The sequence below is a fragment of the Zingiber officinale genome, unplaced genomic scaffold (genome assembly GCF_018446385.1).
Source record: "Zingiber officinale cultivar Zhangliang unplaced genomic scaffold, Zo_v1.1 ctg182, whole genome shotgun sequence".
Lineage (NCBI taxonomy): Eukaryota > Viridiplantae > Streptophyta > Magnoliopsida > Zingiberales > Zingiberaceae > Zingiber > Zingiber officinale.
Genome location: NW_024589871.1, coordinates 453,502 through 473,347, shown reverse-complemented (window position 1 = coordinate 473,347; position 19,846 = coordinate 453,502). Strand labels below are relative to the sequence as shown.

General features: G+C 37.5%; 2 protein-coding genes across 3 annotated transcripts; both read left to right on the top strand.

The window, feature by feature from the left end:
• The first annotated feature begins 2,261 nt into the window (after positions 1–2,261).
• On the top strand, positions 2,262–14,240 carry LOC122036636 (condensin complex subunit 1-like). 2 transcript variants are annotated; one of them, XM_042596020.1, is made up of 17 exons: positions 2,262–2,445; positions 2,523–2,884; positions 2,962–3,122; positions 3,199–4,342; positions 4,448–4,639; positions 6,768–7,418; positions 7,564–7,740; positions 7,847–7,914; positions 7,988–8,210; positions 8,281–8,380; positions 8,459–8,574; positions 8,649–8,706; positions 12,279–12,430; positions 12,558–12,729; positions 13,244–13,405; positions 13,475–13,571; positions 14,018–14,240. In XM_042596020.1, the coding sequence occupies exons 1-17, from the start codon at positions 2,313–2,315 to the stop codon at positions 14,019–14,021; spliced, it is 3,972 nt and encodes a 1,323-aa protein (XP_042451954.1). In that variant the 5' UTR covers positions 2,262–2,312; the 3' UTR covers positions 14,022–14,240. The 2 variants fall into 2 exon arrangements, with proteins under 2 accessions (XP_042451954.1, XP_042451953.1); XM_042596019.1 differs by having other exon boundaries at positions 12,558–12,747.
• A 404-nt stretch (positions 14,241–14,644) lies between these two features.
• On the top strand, positions 14,645–19,604 carry LOC122036625 (conserved oligomeric Golgi complex subunit 5-like). The gene is made up of 3 exons (XM_042596009.1): positions 14,645–15,777; positions 16,851–17,324; positions 18,468–19,604. The coding sequence occupies exons 1-3, from the start codon at positions 14,698–14,700 to the stop codon at positions 19,383–19,385; spliced, it is 2,472 nt and encodes an 823-aa protein (XP_042451943.1). The 5' UTR covers positions 14,645–14,697; the 3' UTR covers positions 19,386–19,604.
• The last annotated feature ends 242 nt before the right edge of the window (positions 19,605–19,846 follow it).

Below are 19,846 nucleotides of genomic sequence, written 5' to 3'. Positions count from 1 at the left end.
ATTTGAAACTTTGTAAATATACTCTAAACTATATTAGATGCTGAGAATAGAGCCGTTAAAAAATGTTGAATCCTACCCAATAATGGTAATGGTGACACTTATGTTGCTTGTGTCGTAATAGAAGATGATAGAAAATGGGATTGTGCTCAACATTAACACAAATTATCAATATCATTTAATTGCGTTCAGGTTCTTTTCTCCTTTCCTCCTCTATAATAAGCAATCGCAAAAGATCTTCCGAGCAATGAGACTTAAAATTCAACGAACATTAGTTGAAGGTTGCCGTTGTCAGTGTTACCTCTTCGACAATCAAATCAGTAAAGAGAACTTGAGAGAGAAAGGAAGATGGAAAAAAATGACTGCCATAAGGAAAAATCATACCTTTCACCTACCTGAAAGCTTATAAAGCTTCATTCGAAGAGAATCCAAGTCACCTTGCTAGTTAGCCTGCGTCAAGCCATGTGGACAACTACATGAGCGAGGCGTATCGATCGCACAAGCGAACCTTTCTATCACAACTATTAGTTTGTACTTATTGCCGGCTTTCTCTTGTTGTAAGTCTAATGTCACTTTCACCATGTTAGCAAAAGATGACTGTACTTGCGTTAGCACCCCGACTTCTGTCAACCCGTACTAAGATGAATATGGATGAAATAAATCATGAATGACTATTAATCTTAAAATAATGATTAATATGTAAAAGAGATATTAATCTTGACCACGTCAAAATTCAAATCCTCCGTCAAAGATAGATAGGGGCGGGTATCTGAAAGAGCCAGTTTAGCATGATCCCTATATAGCAAGTTTTTAACGGGGCCCAAAACTAACCGGGCCACTTTGGATGTAAAAGAAGGTTAATTACATGTAATGGGTCCGAAGAGGCCCATGGCCTGTCTAGCTTTATCCGGACAACATCAAATTGCGTTAATGGAAAGACACTCGGATTTTTATTTATTTATTTATTATTTATTAATGCTTCATTAGTTTCCAAATAACTGACTCATTTGCAAATCTAACCTAAACTTATGTAAACTCGTGACTAGTTTAATCTCAACTTGAACTTGACTCATTTACTAAGCGAATTGATATCTCAACTCGTGTAAGGTTGTTTATAACTAGATTAACGCACTAGGATTCTTTTAATTAAATGAGTTATACGAATTATGTGAGACTGACATAGTTGCTATGAGTAAGAGTTTAATGTTAAAATTAATAATCCTAGTTAATTTCATTGATTATTTTGGAGGTGATCGATTTGATTCTATGGAAGTTTTCCTCCAATCATCAGGATAAATCGGAAAGCATATGTAGCGGTCAGCCTATAAGACCAGCATTCTTTGGTTGCGCCCTTTATTTGAAGGAAAATTTTTTACAAATATATCATAGCTTGGATTTAAACCGTAGATATTTATTATCTGAGTGACAATCTGAATATCCTACTATGATATAATAGCTCGGGACAAATTTAGTGTTAGAAGAGTATAGTGACAACATTAAAAAAATATTTTAATTTATAATAATTAATATTTTTGTATTTATCTTAAAAAGGGTTTCTATTAGCTTAGATTTGTAAATTTTAGAATTCTCTCCACTACCTATCCATAAGTAAGTGCGAGTCATTAGCTTATGTTGATTACGTCCCTACCCTTTATACACATTGTCCGTCGCTCCTATCGATTGAATGGTCCGATGAAGTGTTCGGATTGGGGAGATGTGGGTGGTTCGCCACTCACGACGTTTTGAGAAATCCATTGAACCTTATCATTTAGAGGAAGGAGAAGTCGTAACAAGGTTTCCGTAGATGAACCTCTGAAATGATCATTGTTGAGAGCATCATATAGAATGACGGATGATTATGAATGCATGAATGTATCCCTTTCCCTCGTGTGATTTAAAATTTTGACCTATTATTATTGCATTGTTAAACAAATTTTATTGCTGGAATTTTGATTTAAACGAAATCAAATCCAACTTTTTATTTGATATGGAAGCCTCATGATTTTCGTTTCAGTTAGAACTTGGGAGTCAGTCGATAAATTATTTTTTTAAATTTTTTTTTTACATGGTTTACCTTTATTTTTGTTTTGTCTTGTTTTTTCAAAGCAAATCGAACCATTTCTATGACCCGCCCTGAATCTTAATTCAGGGACTGTCCAAGAGCTATTGTGCGATTATGAAGAATTTTGGGACCAAATTCAAATATGACGCGTCACTCTCTTCCCGCTTCATTTGGCCCAACGGAGCACCCTAATTCTATCCCTCAGTTGTTTCAAACAGCATCAGGCAAAACCCTTCTCTCTCTCTCTACTTCTATGGCTCCGCCTTTCGTCTTCCCCTCCGATCTCAAAGACCTAGAAGACTCCGGTGACGGTCTCTCGCTCAGCGTGGAGTGCTCTGTTGACGTCTCCTCTCTTCGCTCCTCCCAGCTAGAAGAGCTCGTCAAAGGTCAGCCGCCCTCTCCTTTGATCTCTCTCTCTCTCAATTTGCAGTATTGTTGATTTACTTATAATTTGATGCCCAAGGCGTTGCTTTTGACCTCTCCGACCGGGAGATTTTCTGCATCGAGGAACAGGACGTCTTCGATCGTGTCTACTCCCTCGTCCGGCACTTCGCCAATCTCCCCACTTCCTCCAAATTCAATCTCGTCGAGACCCTTCGGTCCAACCTCAGTGTTCTCCTCCCTAGCGTCGACTCACTCTCCCGCGCCCCCAATTCGTCGTCTCCGTCGCCAACATCTTCTCCAGGGACTGCTGCTGATCAGGTCCCCGATATCACAACACGCATTGCTTCCCACCGCAATGCCCTTAAGATTTACACCTTCTTCCTCCTTACTATCGCCCGAACAGAGGAGTTGTCTGGCTCCGACTCTGGCGCTAGCTCGAAGGTGCTCCTTACCTCCAATTTTAAAGTGTCTTTGTTTCCATTTAGAGAAAGTATATTGATTTATTGTTCCTGAATTAGGTTGGAATGCAAGGCCGGAAGAAGAATCCTACATGTACATGGAATTGGCAGGCACAAAGGGTTCGGATTATCAATCTGATTGCAAACTCTCTGGAGATCAATCTATCATTGCTCTTTGGATCAAGTGATATTGATGAGAACTATCTTTCCTTTATCTCAAAGTATCCATATTTTCTTACTCAAGATTTAATAGATTATAATATGCAAGGTAGTAATGAGAACATTTAATGTTGCTAGGTGCACTTTCAGTCTGTATGAGATCCAGGCATTGTTGAAAGATGCAGACACCAGAGAAGGCCTGGCGCGTATAATCGGCACTATTTCCACAAAGTACCGGAGAACTGCAGAATCATGTGCATCAATTCTGCACTTGATTTACAAGTTTGACTACACTGTTCCTCATCTTGCAGAGTTGGTTGCTGCAGCTGAAAAGAAATTTGGTGATGGTTGCGTAGCAATTTCCCTAGTTAGAGAGATTGGTCGTACTGATTCAAAGGAGTATGTGAGGGATGGTGCTGGGGCAGAGAATATAGGAAGGTTCCTGGTTGAACTTGCTGACAAGTCACCAAAACTTATGTCCACAAATGTGGGCGTTCTGGTTCCTCATTTTGGTGGTGAATCTTATAAGATTAGAAATGCTCTTGTTGGTGTACTGGGCAAGCTTGTCTGTAAAGCTTATAAGGATGTTGAAGGTGAGGTTAGTTCCAAGTGTCTTCAGTTGAGGGCAAAGCAAGCTATGTTGGAGATATTGCTAGAGCGATGCCGAGATGTTTCAGCATATTCAAGAAGTCGGGTGCTTCAAGTATGGGCCGAACTGTGTGAAGTGCATGCAGTTTCAATTGGCCTTTGGAATGAGCTAGCAGTGGTGGCTTCTGGAAGATTGGAGGATAAGAGTGCGATGGTGAGGAAATCAGCACTCATTCTGCTTGTTACAATGTTACAACATAACCCGTTTGGCCCACAACTCCGTGTTGCAGCGTTTGAGGCGACATTGGAGAAGTTCAAAGATAAATTGCAATCAATGGAACCTCCCGTCACTTCAGACATCAATCTTGAGGATGATAACCAGGAAGATGGAGTCGTGGCTGAGCAGGGAGAAAGTGTTAGTGATAGCTGTTTAACTTCGACTGAGGAGCAGCATCAGGACAATGATGCAATCATTCCAGAGATTGGGAATCTAGAACAGACTAGGGCATTGGTGGCCTCACTTGAGGCTGGTCTGCGGTTCTCACGCTGCATTACTTCATTGATGCCAACGCTAGTTCAGCTATTGGCTTCTTCTTCAATCACCGATGTGGAGAACACAATCCTTCTACTCATGAGGTGCAGACAGTTTCAGATTGATGGTTCAGATGCATCACTCAGAAGAATGTTGCCATTGGTAAATATAATATCTGTTTCATGTGATTGATTAAATTTATCTATTAGATATATATTTTTTTACTTTCATTTGTTCTTGAATCTTCAATTTCATTGAGATTTGCAGGTTTTTTCCCAAGATAAATCCATATATGAAGCTGTTGAAAACACATTTACCACTATATACATAGGAAAAAATCCAATGGAAACTGCTAGGAATTTGTTGAATTTGGCAATGGACTCAAGTATCGGGGATCTTGGAGCTTTGGAAATTTTAATTAGCTCTTTAATGTCCAAAGGGGAGATTTCTAATGGCACGGTATGCACTTCTATTGTCTCGCTGTGTAGTTTGGTTATTTCTTATAACTTTGCTAAAAAGTAAATGAAAAAGTAACGAGGGAATTTACACAAAATGATATTTGTTTGAACTTAAAATAGTTGGCTCATGATGATTATAGTATTTACATGACTCTATATTGTTGTTGGTATATGTTTATCTTGAGTGATATATGTTTGAATCTTTTGTTTATGACAATTATAGTAATAATTTTACTAAGACTATTGGAAGTTTACTTGTTTTTGTAATGGGGGAAAAAATCGGACATGTTATCCTAGATTTCTATGTAGCTCCCCTACCTATATCAATTATATTATGTAAATGTAATAGGGAGCAAATTGGACATGTTACCTTAGATTCCTATTAGCTTCCCTACCTATATCAATTATATTATGTAAATTTAGAATTTTTTTTTGGTATATTTTCAATATAACTACTAGGTCCTCAATATTTCCTCACAAGCTAGTTTTAAGATATCATTAGAGCGTCAGTTTATGACAAATATAATAAGTTCAAGGATCTCTCAAAAATTTAGTTAGCAAATCCGCTAGCTAGTCATTGGAACTAATGAAAGATGTAATTGTCTCTTAGATTGTGCCTTCTTCCTCTCTTTATTCAAATGATAATCCATCTCTTAGTTTTATGTTTTTTTTTTCCATCTAATGAAAACTGGATTGGTGGCATTTTGTATGATGCTACTGTTGCAAACGAAATGGCTTAGGGTAGGAAGATAAGGAAAATTATGGAAAAAATCTCTTTTGTTGTAGATAAGGGTTGAGATGACTTGCAGATGTGTCTTATCATTATTGGTGTTTGGTTTAAAGGTGACAACTTGGTAGGATTACCCATGTCCTAACCTAATTTGGCATGGTCATGCCAGAGACAGTACAAAAGTAAACAAATTGAGCCAAAACTATTCCCAGTTTCTTCAATGCACCGAGGAACAATATGAAAGAAGAATCAAGGGTCTTACTTTCATTAGCAATGGTCGACCATCTTTTCTCTCCCGTAACTTATGGCTCAATGATACCATACAAATTTGAGGATTTTGGGAGAGAAATGAAGAACACGAGCAAACAGAGTGATAGAGGAAAAAAGGAACATGAGTGATAATTGAAGTAAATCTTTTTGACAATACATTGCATGAATTTATCTCTTCATGCAAAGATGGAAAGTAGGGTGAAAAACTGCCATTAAAGTAAAGATGACCACAGCTTTCACGATACACTATTTACACAGGGACAACTTCCACTATGCCGGGGAAGAAGACTTAGTGCGTTGGTTGTTTTTTCCAATAGTATGAATGTTGTAGATTCCTCAGCATCCTCATGTAAACATTTAATGGGTGATATAGAGATGCCTCCTAAGATTTGATTTTTTGCAAACTCCAACTCAAGACGAATCATGTGAGGAACATAATGATGGACTTGTTAAAATGATCTCGTACAACTCTAATATAATCAGGGAAGATATCTCAAAGATCAGTATTAATGCCCTGGAATTAACCAATATATGTGATCATCCCTGGGTTGTGCTTTGTTACTGTAGGAGACTGCCAATCACATTGTAAGCTTGAGAAATGCTATTTGTATATGGATCTTGAGATTACGTCTAGGTCTCATAGCAAGAGAAGGACCACAATATGCTCATGAGACTTTGGATTGATGGAGTACATATAGGAGGGCAAGTGAATGTGATTATCTGCTCTGATGAGCCTCTAGTGGACTTAGGAATCTAACAACTCAGGTGGTGAGATGTTCTTGTTAACCTTTGCCCATGAACCATATGTTGCAGCCTAGGATTCATATGTATTTTCATTCAACTTCTCGGTAGTAATGGTCATGGAATTGGAAAGGTTTGTAACAATGGCCATGTGAAGAAACTGAGTGGTCAAGGAGTTTGACATTCGGTGGGATCAAAGGCAGCTCTTAGTGAAGGCCTCAAACACCAGTAAGTAAAGGTTACAAGTGCTATGGGAGAAGAATTGCTTGAATAACATTTGATTTCCTGAAAGTTACCTTGAACTAATTTTCTGCTTTTTTCTGTTGGGATTATTAATTGTACTTTTTATTTTAATTTTCTTTTGGTGCCTCTCTTTTGACCTATTCAGATATCAGCCTTGTGGGACATCTTTAGCTTCAATGTCAATGGAGTAGCTGCAGCTCAGAGCCGTGGCTCTCTGTCAATTTTGTGTATGGCTGCCAAATCAACCCCAGCTATATTAGGTTCTCATTTGCAAGATATTATTGATATTGGCTTTGGCCGATGGGCAAAGGAAGAAACTTTGCTTGCAAGAACAGCGTGTATAGCACTTGAAAGGTTGTCTGAGGAAGATAAGGATAAACTCAGAACCACTAGCAACAAAGTTTTTGGTATCTTACATAATTTAATAACTGGTTTCTGGCTTCCAGAGAACATTTGGTATGCTACTGTTGACAAAGCCATAAGAACTATATATGCACTTCATCCACAACCTGAAGCTTTTGCCGCTGATATCGTGAAGAAGTTTGTCAGTGCTATTTTTAGTTGTAGGGAAAGAGATGAGGTTACGGATAACTCATCTAATGAGTTCCATAACTTCATGTTCACAGTGCCTGCAGCAAAGCTTGGTCGATTCCTTTTCGTCATAAGCCATATTGCACTGAGTCAGTTGGTCTACATTGAGGCCTGCGTCCAGAATATTCGGAAACAAAAACTGAAGAAAGAAAAGTTAAAGATTGAAACAGAAACTGTAAATGGTGGTTTAACTAAAGAAACTGAGGTGAGATTTCAGTTCATGGAGATTATGTATTGCAATTTATTTGATAAAAGATAAAGTGTCACTTCTCTTTGAAAATTTTAAGGGGCCAAATTTTTGTTGTAATTTGAAAATGAACAAATTTATCTAATTCTTGAGGTTGTCACAGATTCAAGGAATAAATGCTGAACTGGGCCTTGGGGTTTCTGAAGATGCAATAATTGACTCACTTTCAGAGAGGGCTGAGAAAGAAATTGTTTCTGGTGGATCTATTGAGAAAAACCTCATTGGATACTGTGCTCCCTTTCTCTCAAAGCTCTGTAGAAATTTGAATTTAATTCAAAAGGTGAGTCATTGGGTTTGTTCTTCTCTTAGCTCATAGGCTGGGCTATTGCCTATTAGAATATACTGGCTTGTTTTACACTAATTTGAGGTACGACTGGCTTGTGTAGTTTCCTGAATTGCAAGCCTCTGCAATGCTTGCTCTATGCAGATTAATGATTGTTGATTCAGACTTTTGGTAAGAGATGTATACTTTGTAAAATTAATACTGCTTGGACTGGTATGCGAATATTAAACCGAAACATTTTCAGCGAATCAAATCTTCAGCTTCTGTTCACTGTTGTGGAGAGCGCTTCAACAGAAACTGTTCGTTCCAACTGCACAGTGGCTCTTGGTGATTTGGCAGTTCGTTTCCCAAATCTTCTTGAGCCATGGACTGAGAATATGTATGCTCGACTAAGAGATCCTTCAGTATCCGTGAGGAAAAATGCTGTCTTGGTGTTGTCTCATCTTATCTTGAATGATATGATGAAGGTGCTGAATTTTTATGTTTCTTAATTTCTCTCTGCTATTATTTAACATAACCATGCACACATTTTATCAGGTGAAAGGCTATATATATGAAATGACAATGCGTATTGAAGATGAGGATGAAAGAATTGCAAGTCTTGCCAAATTATTCTTTAACGAGTTGTCAAAGAAAGGTTCCATTCTGATGATTTGTAAGTTAGCTAACAGATGAAAACATGATGTTCACTCTGATCTTTATTTTGTCCATGCAGGAAGCAACCCAATATATAATCTACTTCCTGATATCCTCAGCAGTTTAAGCAATCAAAATATCAGTGAAGATGCATTTAACAACATAATGCAGTTTTTGATTAATTCTATTAAGAAGGTAGTTTTTTACAAAGTGCTCTTAGATGCATTCTGTTTGTTTTGGTTTCTCATAATCAGATTCTATCACTCTAGGACAAGCAAATGGAAGCACTTGTTGAAAAGCTGTGCAATAGGTTTAGTGGAGCTACAGGTATGTTTGATGACATCCATATTTATAATGATCATTGGCATTCTTTTATTAATATAAATTGAGTTTTCCTACAAGCATGTTCAAAAGCTTTGTTCATTTATTGCCTTTATTGAACATAATTGTTATACCTTGTGTTGATTTCCTTTGTGATTAGAAAAATTTCGACAATTGCCTAGTAATTTCCTTAGTGCACTATGCTGACCATCAGACAATATTGTTTTGATGCTGAATAACTTTTGAACAGGTCACTATAACAATAACAACAACTAAGCCTTTTCCCACTAGGTGGGGTCGGTTGTATGAATCCTTTTACGCCATTGAGTTCTATCTTCTATTATATCATCATCTATATTTAAATAAATTTTATCTTGTTTTATTATTGCTAACCAAGTCTTTTTTGGTCTTCCTCTTCCTCGTTTGATATGTATGTTTATCATAGTTTCACATCGCCTAACTGGAAGTTTCACTATATACTATCAAAAACATGGAAGTACTCAAAAGTCAAAACCATGTGAATGAGTTCTAAATAAAAATAGCTGAAACAACATTTAGAAATTAATACAACTAATGAATGTTGTACAAGAAGTCATAACTAGAATTCTAGTAGGCTGGGTATGCATATCTTTTCGTTTTGTCCCAAACTTGAATCTAATTTTACTCACTCTCAACACTCGATTAAATATCCATCTCTGTTCCTATTCCTCTATTTGGACCTTATCAAATATGATAAATAGCTATACACATCAAAGGGCACTTGACTTAAATGTGTATAATATGTAGACAACTGTTAATAGTAATACCCATTTGCTTAAACAAATTCAGACACGACACATTCTTGATTTTTTAATCCAATGTTATTACTTGAACCTGACCCTAATCCAAACTTCATTGTTCTTTTTAGCGTTTCTTGACTTAAACTGGCTGTGTAGGTGCTAGTGCTCTATAAAATATAGCCCATTTCATCATTAGTTAATATAACAAGCAGAAATTTTATACAGTTTAAGTATAATTCTTAAAGTATGTTATTAACAAGATGATAATGCCTGACATAAGTCATGTTGAAATTGCAAAGTAGAGTAGTTCCATGGTGACATGTAGTCTCTCTTCTAATTAATTATTGCATAACGTTGCCTAGTTGATATAGAAGTGAAGGGAAGAAATTTAACAAGGAACTGCAGAGTAGAAATGCGACGACTATAATGAAGTGTACATATTAGCAATATAAAAATTTGAAATAATAATACTATTGAACTACATCCTACTCAACGAATTTACAATGGTAAAGTCAACAATCATAATCAAATGTCATGAGTGATAGAACTTTATAGTGATAAATAATTAATTTGACCACATGCGTACTACATGTCTACACCAATGATGGAGCAACTATTTGTTCCTTGGGCTTGCTTACTAGGGAAGATAGAAAGTTCAATAGAAAGTTCAATAGAAAGTTCACAAGATAGATATTATGAAATGATAGAAGGTAGGAGAGATAATTAGTTCAATGCTTTTTTTTATCTTGTTGTTGACTAGGGAAGAAAGAATGTGAGAATGGAAGATTTAAGACTTGTTTACTTGGGAACATAGTAGTCAAAATTACAGCCTGGACCTTAGAATCTTGCGATACTATAGTCCAAATTGACCTAAATGATCCATATCTCAAATAGGATTTTAATTGGGCTAAGATCTTATGATCCTACGATCTGATCATATGCTTGCTTACTCTTCATATGTACGAGCTTTGTCCCAACAAACTTGATTGAGAATATATCTATATTCAATAACAATTGACATTTTCTATAAGATATAATTTTTTCTTGCCATATCATTTGAAAAAAGTTTTCAATTATATAAGATTCCTTTTAACCCAAAGTTGAGAATACTTTTTTTTTAATTACTGATATTATCATCTATCTCCAACTATTGTTACCTCCATCATTTTATAATTATCATTCACTTATAGAAGTTATAATAGGTATATAGAAATGTACTTTAAGAATTTATTATAATTTTAGTTAATTACTGTATTAAATTAGAAAATAATGTTTTTATTGCTACTATATATTGAAAGTCTATAAATGCTAAATATAATTTTGAAATATTCTTCTTAAATTGTTGGATCTTATGATCCTACAATTTCATCATATGATTCGAAACCTATGGATCATTCACGTTCCTTTGATCTTGACAACCTTGCTTGAGAAGGGGCAGAAAATGTTGTGTCAAGAGGGTGTATCTCATTTCAAGGCTTCATTTGATTTAGTTGGCAACTTAACCTTGAAAATAAACTATAAAAAAAACTAATTAGCCTTCCTTTGGCACATAATGATCATGCAATCCACCATCCACGGGAGACCTATTACATAAACTTTATATATTGTTGTGGTTTGGACTTTGGAGGTCATCTAAAGATTATTTCACATCTAATTGTTAGTTTATGTGTCTATACACCCTCCGAAAATTATAGTGAAATTGAACCTAGAGGTATGCAAAGTCTAATAGACCAAGATAGTGTGCCATTTCCTTGTCCGTGTAACTCTCCAGTCAACTTAGCTGATGCTTCCAATATTTCCGAATTACTTATGTGAGAACACCTCTAAACACTGAGAATGCATGTTAATTCAAGATGTTGTATACCACATATATAAGAATACTTAGCCATAATCAAAGCATGCTAATTCTAGATGCACATGTAATATGCAAATAGATATACTATAAGAAACTATAAATAAGTGATTTAAAATAGACTCAAGTTGCACATAGACATGTGCCACAATAATTAACAAATACAAGCACAAACAGACAAGATATTAATGCTAAGTTTTTCAATTAAGTTTATCCTCTACCTCAGTATCTCTTCCTTAGAACTTTGAATTGTGTTATTAGAGTGTGTGACTATAAAGAGTCCCACTCATTTAAATCCTTGAGTGGGTAACTCACACCTTGCTCTTGACTCTTCTTGTTCCTTAGATAGCTCTTCCTCAAGGTAGATGCAAAGCTCCTGACTACAAGGTCCCTAATTAAGCATTCAAAGTCTCATATTACACTTGCTACACTATCTTACTAATACCTTTCTAATAGTTGAAAAGTTTAAGGTCACATTTGTGCTTATACACATTCTTAGATGGTTGACTACTTAAATGCACAATCATGGTGTACTAAAATACACTTTTGACATGCTTTCTCTCCAATTTTCCTCCTTGTTATCCATCCAATTAAGCCAACTCTTAATTCCACATACTTTGTTTTTGTCTAATCTAACTTGTCTTTTTACTGAATTGAGGATAATTTAGATGTCCATTGGTTAATTATTCACTAGTGTTGCATCATATGACAGAAGGTATGCTGTTATGCTGGAGAATTTAACTTCTGGGGAATTCTTCTATCTGTAGTTATCTTATATTTTTTTTTTGCTGTGATTAGTTTATGTTGCAACTCTGCATTTCTGTGACACTTGCATTGAATTAAAAGGAATTTGATCTGGAAAAGTTGTTTTACTTAAGGATGAATGGTTTTGCTCATTCCAAGATGTTTCTGATCAATTGTGTTTTCTTACTTTTCTTGTGTTACAGACAATAGACAGTGGAAACATATAGCTTATTGCCTTTCTCAATTAACATTCAGTGAGAAGGGGCTGAAGAAGCTTATCGAATCTTTTAAAGCATATGAGCATGCCTTATGTGATGAATCTGTGATGGACCATTTCCGGAGCATCATCAATAAGGTAAAAGCTTGAATTTCTAAATAATTCTAGTGACTCTTAAACTGCTTAGCAAGTTATAGTAGAAATATGCAAATTCTGATCTTGTCCATGATTATCTTAAACTTTTTTTTTTTAAAAAACTAAACAGTGTAAAAAATTTGGAAAAGCTGAGATTAAGTCTTACATCGACGAATTTGAAGAGAAGCTTAACAAGATACATACATACAGAAAGGAACAGGAAGCAACTGCTAGAAATGCACAAGTTCACCAACAAAACTATGGCAGTCTTGAAGATTTCCTGATCAGGGAAAACACTTCAGGTAAAGCCACTAATGAAGGTATGCACTGCATTGTGTTTATAGTAAGATTGGTCATTTTAGAATCCTTCTTAAATTATGCAATTTGCTTGTCTGTTTCCCTTATTGCTTTAAAATTTGGTAATATTAGCTTGGGACAGTGCTGAAGAATCTGAATATAGCTTGAGTGTAAATAAATTCAGGCTGTTCATTTTACCTCTTAATGAGAATGCAAAATGTATAACTATTATTGATTTTTAAATGAACATCTTTGTATAACTTATGGGCTTGTTGGACTTGGAATAAAGGCTGAAGGTAGTGTTAAGATCAAAGGAACATTTCAAGCTGAAACTATGTGCTAGGCAGGATATGCTTCCCGAAAAATGACAGTTTGGTTTATCAAAATTCATAAATCTCAATTGACATAATCATCAATTTTATCTCTTGTTTTGCAATTTTTATCACAAGCTTCTCCATGTTATTTCTTGCTGCGAGACAATACTAAAAGATTCATTCTATTTTCTGAGTGATTGAATAGGTGGGGTGATCAATCCTTCACTTGGAGGCAAAAGTATTTCATCCGGGGAAGGGGGTTCACTAGAAACAAATGATGCAACATCAAAGGAAAGTTGTGTTTCTAGTATCGCCAATGAATGTGAAACAGATGGTACAGAGGTTCAATCTTCCAAAACCAAGAGAGGTAACTAAACTTATCTAGTTATAAAATTCAGGTATTGTTACAAAAATTTATGAGTATGGGTTCGTTCAGGTGTCTCTAAATACCAAACAAGGAGAGTTAGAGTATCGGCATCGCTGAATCAAATTGACAGTGGTACCAAACAACGGAGAACTCGCTCAACCCGAAGGTCTGGTCTCTACTACCTTGGTTTTATTTAGTTTTTGCATTCAGCAGTGAAGGCTATCAATACATCTTTATGCAACAACAAAATAAAATCCAGAATGAAAACTGAGTGACTTTGTCATTTAGAATCTTTTTTCCTAGAACAGATCAAAAAAAGTTTTTATTTTGTCATTGAAAATACAACAAAACCAAAAGATAGTTTCAATCAAATTGTCTGCAAGTAGTTCATCCCTGTTTATGTTCACTGGCAAATTATCAATTTGTATTATTATATCAGTATTTTGGGGTTGTAGTAAAATCGAAGACTAACCTTAGAATGAACCCAAATTACCCTAGGATGGATATCATATAATTTCTCTATGAGGATGCCATTGTAGATGCAAATTTGCTATTTATGCTTCATATTTTTGCATTGTTAGCAAGAACTCATTTTGTTTTTATTGGGTGCAGATAACCAACGCTGTTATCAATATCCCAACATCTCCGGGGAGAAAATGAGTTGATATCCGCATATGCTGATGCTCCAGTTCTTAATTTTTCTCCCGTAATGTTTGGGTAGCGAGTTCTTGATATAAAACGTTGTATTAGGTCTATTGGGAAACCATCATACCCATCTCTGTTGGAAAAAAAAATCATCTCTATAAGTTGTAAAATCTGGTGCAAATTCATTATTAGTGTTTTTTTTTTTTTTTCAAATTCTCAAATGCAAGAAGGAAAAACATTCTGTTGTATTATATGGAGAGGTACTGCTGCATATGCAAGTTGGTTACACGAGGTTGCGTGGGAATGTGACTGCTGCTATCATCCGGCATATGTTTTGGATTTCTTTAAATCGATTACTCGGGTTTACTGTACGCTTTGAAGAGTGAAGATTAACCATCTGACTTGTAGATGAAGACTTCCCTATGAATTTATACGTATGGCTCCCTCAATTCACAACTTCATCAGGATGAGTGTTTTTTAATGAATTACCAGATGCATGGGTCGTCACAATATGGGCCGGAGCAACTAGGCCCGTGTTGAAGTCAAGGCCCAGTGTTCAGCCTACAAACGCAGGCGAAGGGGAGAAAAGCCGACGAGGGACTAGATCTTGATCTGGTGCTGCGACTGCAGGCACTGCACCTCTTGTCATGGCGTCGCCGGGCATCCTTCCGTCTTCCCCGCTCCAAAAGCTCGGGACCTTCAAGAGCCCTTCCGCCGCCGACACTGCCGCTTCCTCCGCCGACGCCTCCTCCTCACCTTCGCCCCTCGAGGCCTTCGCTTCCGATCCCATCTTCTCCGCCTTCCTCTCCCCCGAATTCGATTCTGTGCGCTTCTCTTCCCAGGCCCTAAGCTCCGGCTCCGCCGCCGCCCTCGCTGAGTCCCTCCAGGATGCCATTCGCCTCCTTCAGAGCCATCTTCGAAAGGAGGTGCTGTCCCGCCATCCTGCCCTTCTTGCGCAGCTAGCCTCTCTCCGCTCCTCTGAGTCTTCCCTCGCCGCAGTCCGCTCCGGCGTCGAGTCCCTTCAGTCCTCCCTCCGCCGTTCCCGTCTGGATCTCGCCGAGCCTCGCCAGGTGGTTCGTGCCCACACTATCCAGCTATCCAACCTCCACGCCGCTGCCGATCTCCTCGCCTCCGCTGCCAGACTCCTCCGTCTCTCGCGCAGGCTGCGAGATCTCGTCTCGTCAGGCACTCCTGACCGTCTTGACCTCTCCAAAGCTGCTGAGATGCATCACGAGATCGAGCTCCTCTACCAGGAACGCGGCCTTTCCGGTATCTCCGTCGTCGAGGATGAGATACGCTGGCTCTCGGAGATAGGGTCTCGCCTGAGGACTGAGGCTATGAAGACCATCGAGAGGGGCATGGACGAGTCCAATCAGAACGACATTTGGTGTGGCCTTCAGGTGTTCTACAACCTTGGGGAGCTTAGATCTGCTGTCGATACCATTGTCAGCAAATATAAGGGTATCGGGGTCAAAAGCGTAGGAACGGCGCTCGACATGAAGGCGATCTCAACATCATCGGCGGGTTTTGGTCCTGGCGGGGTTCAAAGGAGCGGGACACCACAGATTGGGGGAGGGAAGAGGGCTACAGATGCCCTTTGGGAAAGGATGGGGAAGTGCATGGACGAACTTCACAAGGTCGTGACTGCGGTGTGGCATCTACAGACCGTGCTCTCAAAGAAGAAGGTGCCATTTACGCAGGTCCTATTCCTCAATGAGGTCTGGCAGGTGAGTAATTTGTTTAACATATCGGACTCCTTCTACGAGACTTTGAGTAAGAAATTGGTTTTTGATTTGTTGTTTTTTTTATCTGAACTTTTGAAACCATGCAGTTATCATAGGAGAGAATTTCTAGAACGTTTTCCCAGTACATTATGATTTCTGCAAAATTCTGTCTGTAAAATAAATTCTGTTTTTTCAGGTTTCTTTCTGCTAGCATATTCTTTTATAAACGCAAATCCATTTTCCTTGATATTCTATGTTGCTTTCTGAGTGTTTTAATTAAATTCATAATTGTTTCTAATCTACTTTCACATCTTTTTCATCAAATGGAACAGCTTAAATGGACTTTTCAATCTGTTTAACGTCTGATTCTTTGAACATAGTTGATGAAACTGTTGGCGGGAGATTGAGTTTGTGGAAAATGATTGACCTGATGAATGGTTGGAATTGGAGGGAAGGATCCTGCCTTGTGAGTTCCATATATCATTAATTTAGTTGCAAATTATGCAGAATTAGGATAGGTTAACATGCAGTTGAAGTGGGATATTGAATTTGTGGAAAATGATTGGCCTAATGGGTGTTGGGAATTGGAGAGAAGGATCCTTCCTTGCGTGCTGCAACCTCCATATCTTATTAATTTAGCAAATTATATATGCAGTTGAATGGAACTTTCATCTGGTCATCTTTTAGGTATTAGAACAGCAAAGCTTACCTCAGTTAATTTTGTAATGATCTTAGCTGCAGTTGCTAGAGTAGCCCTACCCTCTGTTTTGTGTGTTGGTTTTTTTGTCATCTATAATGAACTTGAAATTATGGTTTCAGAAATTATGACTATGCTATCTGTGATAAATCTGTTTTCCTTGACATATTCTGTTATCTTGGTGAATGCAGAAATTAGAATAAAGGTTGTGTTGTTATTATAGCAATCAACCACAGGAATCACATTTCCTTTGTTCTTTTGAATTCTACACCATGTTATGGATTATTCTTTTTAACTTGATTTTGTTTTTGCTGATGTTTTGGTGCACTTTGTTGTTTAAAACTTTGTCTCTTATTTCACTTTGCTGAACCTGATACAGGAGGGTGATCCTCTATTAACAGAACGGGTCTGGGAAGCACTTGTGAAAACTTTTGCTAGTCAAATTAAGTCTGCTTTCACAGCATCTAGTTTTGTCAAAGAAGCATTTACACATGGGTATCCAAAGTTGTTCTCTATGATTGAGAATCTTCTTGAAAGAATTTCACGGGACACGAATGTGAAGGGGGTTCTACCCGCTCTGAATCCTGAAGGAAAGGAACAATTGGTTGCTGCCATTAACATATTCCAAACAGCATTTCTTGCTTTATGCCTAAGTCGTCTTTCAGATAATGTAAATAGCATATTTGCAGTGTCTAATCGCGGAAGCATTCCATCAAAAGAGCAGATCTCTAGAATTATATTGCGTATCCAAGAAGAGATTGAAGTTGTGAGAATGCACGGGCACCTTATCCTCCTTGTTTTGCATGAGATTGGCAAAGTTCTTCTCTTGTTAGCAGAGAGGGCTGAATACCAGGTAAATAGTCTCCAACAATAGCTACCTCACCTATTTGGGTTTTCCTATGCATTGATGCTTATGTTTAATTTCACAAGTCTTGGTTGGTTACTTGTTATACTTCTGTTACTATATAGAATTTGTACCTTGGGATGTGCATCCAATTTTAGTCTCCAATGGATTCTAAGAACTATCTGGTTAGAATTTTCAATTTCATTTGCATATTTGATTTGGGATATTTCCTATTATTGTTTTGGTTTCTCCTTTGTAGATATTCTTTTGCTTTGTTCATAGGCATTGAGAATTTATGAAGGAGACATAAGAATTTGATGATTTGTATTTCTTCTGAGTCTCTTCCGGTTTTTCCTCGACTATCTTAACAGCCAATAGATCATTTGCAATTAGAAGCAGTTCCAAAAGTTGATGAAATGAAAGAAAATAGTTTGAGTTGGTACTGTGTTAGAAGGTGGTCAATCAATTGAATTAGATTTGAAGGTTTATAGGATATAGGGAAATGAAAGAACATTAGTTAATGCAATAAAAAGTAATTTTATTGATCTGAACAATTCTAGTGATATGGTCTCGTATAAAGTTAAACTAAGGGACAAGATCTATGTGATCACAAGTAGTTGGAACTTGCCCCCGCGGGCTGGATCAACCGGTTAAGGCGTGGCATCCTTGCACAATGAGTTGTAGGGTCGAAGGTCCACGGACGCGCACTGGATGAATAATCTGGGCCGGCTGTGTTAAATTCCGGAGACACCACGCTTTACCCGGGCCAGCATTCACCGCTGATTTACCTCCTCCTAGGATCCCTGTGGGGCCAGGCCTAGGGGGCCGCTGGGCGGCGGGACCCGCCTTTTGCACAACAAGTAGTTGGAACCTACATGACTTTCATGATTGTTTTGATGAGAACATAATTCCTAGAGTAAAATTTGTTCAAAAATTTGTTGTGGTAAAAATTGGAAGTTTCCTTTTATGACTTTGAGAAGCAGTTTCTAAAATTGTTTGTGTTTTTGAAAAATAAGAATTGTCTTTGAGCTTTTATGCCTTTTCTATTTCAACATTATTTTATCGTATAAGTTGGGGTATTACAATTAGCTTTCTTGTGGTTGTTTACTGATTAGACATAATCTTTGATATTGTGTTATATTTAACTTCCAGATCTCCACTGGTCCCGAAGCTTGCCAAGTCACTGGTCCTGCCACTGCAGCCCAAATCAAGAATTTTTCTTTGTGCCTGCATTTGCAGGAGATACATGCACGTGTTTCTCACACAACTTCTTCACTTCCAGCTATAGCTTCAGATGTCCTGTCTCCTTCACTTGGCGTCATCTATGGAGTTGCGTGCGACTCAGTTACCTCCTTATTCAAAGCTATGCTTGATCAATTGGAATCCTACATACTGCAAATCCATGAGCAAGATTATGGATCTGCAGGAATTGACTCAATGTTGGATAACAATGCCACAAGTTACATGGATGGGTTACAGAAATGCTCACTCCATTTTCGAAATGAGTTCCTATCCAAGCTTCTGCTTTCTTCTGGCTCTCATTCTGAGACTATATGCACAATGCTAGCTCGCAGAATGGCTTCTCGAATTTTAATCTTCTTCATCAGACATGCTTCTCTTTTGAGACCTCTGTCCGAGTCAGGTAAGCTGAAGCTGGCAAGAGATATGGCTGAGCTGGAGCATGCTGTTGGCCAGAACTTGTTTCCTGTGGAACAACTTGGTGCACCATATCGAGCACTTCGTGCTTTCCGACCTATCATCTTTCTGGAGACAGATCAGCTTGCAGGGTCTCCATTACTCAAGGACCTGCCACCCAGTGTTATACTCCATCACCTTTACTCTAGAGCTCCTGATGAGTTGCAATCTCCATTACAAAGTAATCAGCTGACACCTAAAAAGTACTCGATATGGCTTGATTCACACGGTGAGGATCAGATTTGGAAAGGAATTAAGGCTACACTTGATGATTATGAGAGAAAGGTCAGAGCTCGAGGAGACAAGGAATTCAGTCCTGTGTATCCACTGATGCTTCAGATAGGGTCATCATTGGTCGAGAATACTTCTCAATAGTGTTATCCGATCTGTTTCAGGAGCTTCATTTGGTAGAGGCTTTAACATTTAGAAACATATTTTTTTTAAGGTTGTCTTTCCCCTAGTTTGGAATTTATACAAAGATCTACATCATGGCAGATGAGGCAGGTGAATAATATGTTTATATTGAATGCCTACATCATTGTTTTGATCATTCCATGAAGTTCATTATGTATCTTAATGGTTATTTAAATCATACATGTTTTGGCGGCGACAGGTAAAGATTCTAATAGTCAATTTATTTTCACTGAACTTTAGTTTTTTTTTTAATTTCTTGGCAAATATATAATACGCGGTTATTATTGTTAGAAAGTTTTTAGAGCATCTTATGTTCTTTTGCATTGCTTTTCTAGATATAAGAAAATTCAGCTAGAACTCTGCCTACTTCAGAGTGTTTTTTTTGTATCAATTTTGTTGATGATTGTCATAGCTTATATACA